This window comes from Miscanthus floridulus, chromosome 2, assembly GCF_019320115.1.
Source record: "Miscanthus floridulus cultivar M001 chromosome 2, ASM1932011v1, whole genome shotgun sequence".
Taxonomy (NCBI): Eukaryota; Viridiplantae; Streptophyta; class Magnoliopsida; order Poales; family Poaceae; genus Miscanthus; species Miscanthus floridulus.
This window is the reverse complement of record NC_089581.1, coordinates 182,394,780-182,397,565: the sequence shown is the minus strand read 5'-3', so window position 1 is coordinate 182,397,565 and position 2,786 is coordinate 182,394,780. Positions and strand designations below refer to the sequence as shown.

Below are 2,786 nucleotides of genomic sequence, written 5' to 3'. Positions count from 1 at the left end.
CGATGGCAACTCCGTGACCTGCAAGCTAGATGACCCTGTCATCAATCATCAGCGTGCGGGATCAGTATGAGATCCGCATCACGCCACCAACCCGCAATTAAACAGGCAAAACATTTAGCTCAGATGTATGCAGGTGTACTACGAGAAGTGTTTTTCTAGGTGCTGTTGCCGTATAGCTTTGCTTCAAGAGCTGCCCAAGTGAGTGAAGTGACCCTAACGTTCGTGTGATCCTGTCCCAGTAAGATGCGCGGCCGAAACTTCCACGGCCCAAGTACGCAGCTCCCCGCCTCCCCGAATTCATTGCCCCGTTCACTTGGCTCCTCACCAAGCACATGCTCTGCTTGCTCACACACACGTCCAACCACTCCAAGCTTGTATAAATAGCCCTGCCGGCCGGCGCCCACCGGAAAGAGACCAAATATTTCGCGCTCTGCCAGTCTGCCTATCCATTTCTTTCCCGCACACCACACACGCCGAGACGCGCAAAACGAACACCAGAGGATGGCATCCGTTCTCGCCTTCTCTCGGTGTTCGCTGCTGCTTGTCCTCCTGCTGGCGACGGCGTCACAGGCCCTCAACGTCGGCGACCTGCTCGGGACAGCGCCTTCGGTAAGGCACCAGAGTGGCCATGGCGAGCCGAGTCTGAACTTTTGCAAGTGCTTTTATTTGGACTTTGGAGCTGATCGGTTCTGACCACCACGCATGGACTTGTTGCTTTCCACAGGGGAGCCAGGATTGTAGCCGGACGTGCGAATCATCGTTCTGCAGAGGTAAGCAAGTCACAAACACACAACCCTGGCAATCTGTAATTCGTGGGCTCTGTTTGGGGGGTTTCGACAGTTTCACAGAAGCTAGTCCTGTTCAGCTATTCTTCAGGAAAGCAAACCTGAGTTGTATTTACCATGAGCGGACAGAACTTGCGTAGCCTACAATTTTTCTGGCGGACAAGCTTACCTGAAGCCGGCTGCTTTTCAGCTTTCAGTCGGATACTCACCGGCAAAGGGTATTGATTCGCTTTTTTTTTTTTGTTTGTTTGTTTTTTTTTTTTTTTGCTTGTCCACCCTGTCCCTGAAAATGAAAGTCCCGCCGCTGCTGAGGTACGGGAAGTACTGCGGGATCCTGTACAGCGGCTGCCCCGGCGAGAAGCCCTGCGACGCCCTCGACGCCTGCTGCATGGTCCACGACCACTGCGTCGCCACCCACGACAGTACGCACTCGATCACTCTCCCAACTCTGCATTTTCGATCAATTCTTCGTCCTTCTTCTTCTGAAAACCAAAAGACCAGAGCAGGGCTAAACGGAACAATGGTTAGGTCCCGGCCGCACGCCAGGTGTTCGCGAGCTGACACGCCACCTAACACGATCAGAACACAATCTGGAACCAGTACAAGGCTACCAGATAAGATTAGACTAAGCACAAGCATGCGGTGCACCGTCCACCGGCCTGCCCTTGTCACGCCTAAACGCGCGTGTTCCCGCGCAAGGCCAACCGACATGTGCACGTCGCCTCCTTGCCGGCGCGGCACGGTGGCGTCGCTTGCACGCGTCGGTGCGCATGATTGCGTCGAGCCCCGTATCTGATCTCTCCCCCGGCCCAGTCGTCGACTCGAGCGCGCGCACTGAGTGAGTGTACAACGAGTGGTGGTTCCGGCATACATGTGTCGCCACGCCTCGTCGTGTCGTCTAGTTCGTGCCAGTTCCGCTTTTTGCCGTTGACTGCCCGCTGCTGATCGACTCTTTTTTTTTTTGCCGGCCGCAGATGACTACCTGAACACGCGGTGCAACGAGAACCTGCTGAGCTGCCTCGACAGGGTGAGCCCGGCGGGGCCGACGTTCCCGGGGAACGAGTGCGGCGTCGGCCAGACGGCGTCCGTCATACGTGGGGTCATCGAGTCGGCAGTGCTCGCGGGCAAGATCCTTCACAAGCGCGACGACGGCCAGTAGCCGGCGTTTCTTGGCAGGAGCGTGCGGTTGGTACTAGGAACACACGTAGTTGTTGCGAGCAGAGCAATAAAGCCGCACGCGCGCGCGAGGGCGCGCGGCGCCCGGCCGTGGCGGTGCGGCAAGGCAGCATGTGCTGGATTTGAAGGTCATGGATAGCCGGACCACCGTGGCATGTGGCTGCCTTCAGTGTATGCATATACGTACATATAGTATTGATTATTAGTAGTATTTGATTGGAGGGATTCCGAGCAAAGTGGCAAAGGTTGTAAGTTGTAATAATGTTCTTGTACGTTCCTTTAGCAAGTAGTAGTGGACAGAATCACAGAATACAACAGGATTCGGTCATTAGGGCATGTACAACCCATAGACGAGAGGTCGTCTTCAAGAGTCTCGAATTAGACGTACAAACAGCTAAAAAGATAGGTCATACAACAACAAAAGGTCGTCTGCAAGCTGTTTAATGCTATGCATGTAGTTAAGATCACTTATGAATACCATTTTGTGTACCACTGTTGCTATTCGATAGATAATTGATCATAGCTGCGCTCAATTCACAATAATAACATTCAAAATTCCTCATGTTGATCTTCTACTTCTCCAGGTAGTCATAACCGGAAGAAACAAGATCATATGAGATCTTAGCCAATTAACAACAACCAGCTATCAGGCATCTTATAACATCAAAACAAGAAATGCGTCGCCCACATCTAAATTAAGCTCAAAGATGGAATATTATTGCTACCGCGCTACAGCTTAAAAACGCTGAAAGAAGAAATTTGATGCTGAAAGAAGAAACACAAGGATGCTGCAAGATGAGCTATCGAGTGAGGCATTGCATCGAA

The 2,786-nt window shown here is 52.5% G+C and overlaps 1 protein-coding gene across 2 annotated transcripts; it reads left to right on the top strand.

Moving 5' to 3' along the window:
- The first annotated feature begins 319 nt into the window (after positions 1–319).
- Positions 320–2,447, top strand: LOC136540915 (probable phospholipase A2 homolog 2). Of its 2 annotated transcripts, XR_010780048.1 has the most exons (5): positions 320–609; positions 725–770; positions 1,082–1,207; positions 1,314–1,623; positions 1,760–1,886. XR_010780048.1 is itself a non-coding variant. In XM_066532956.1 (4 exons), exons 1-4 carry the CDS (start codon positions 502–504, stop codon positions 1,942–1,944), a joined length of 465 nt encoding a protein of 154 aa, XP_066389053.1. In that variant the 5' UTR covers positions 373–501; the 3' UTR covers positions 1,945–2,447. The 2 variants fall into 2 exon arrangements, 1 of the variants encoding a protein (XP_066389053.1); XM_066532956.1 differs by lacking the exon at positions 1,314–1,623 and having other exon boundaries at positions 373–609; positions 1,760–2,447.
- Positions 2,448–2,786: the final 339 nt, after the last annotated feature.

What these genes read in the sequence shown, in the direction of transcription:
- LOC136540915 (XM_066532956.1), top strand. Translation starts at nt 502, where the DNA reads ATGGCATCCGTTCTCGCCTTCTCTCGGTGTTCGCTGCTGCTTGTCCTC. An exon ending in TGCTCGGGACAGCGCCTTCG is followed by an intron (nt 610 to 724) that starts GTAAGGCACCAG and finishes TGCTTTCCACAG; the next exon opens with GGGAGCCAGGATTGTAGCCG. An exon ending in CTGCGTCGCCACCCACGACA is followed by an intron (nt 1,208 to 1,759) that starts GTACGCACTCGA and finishes TGCCGGCCGCAG; the next exon opens with ATGACTACCTGAACACGCGG.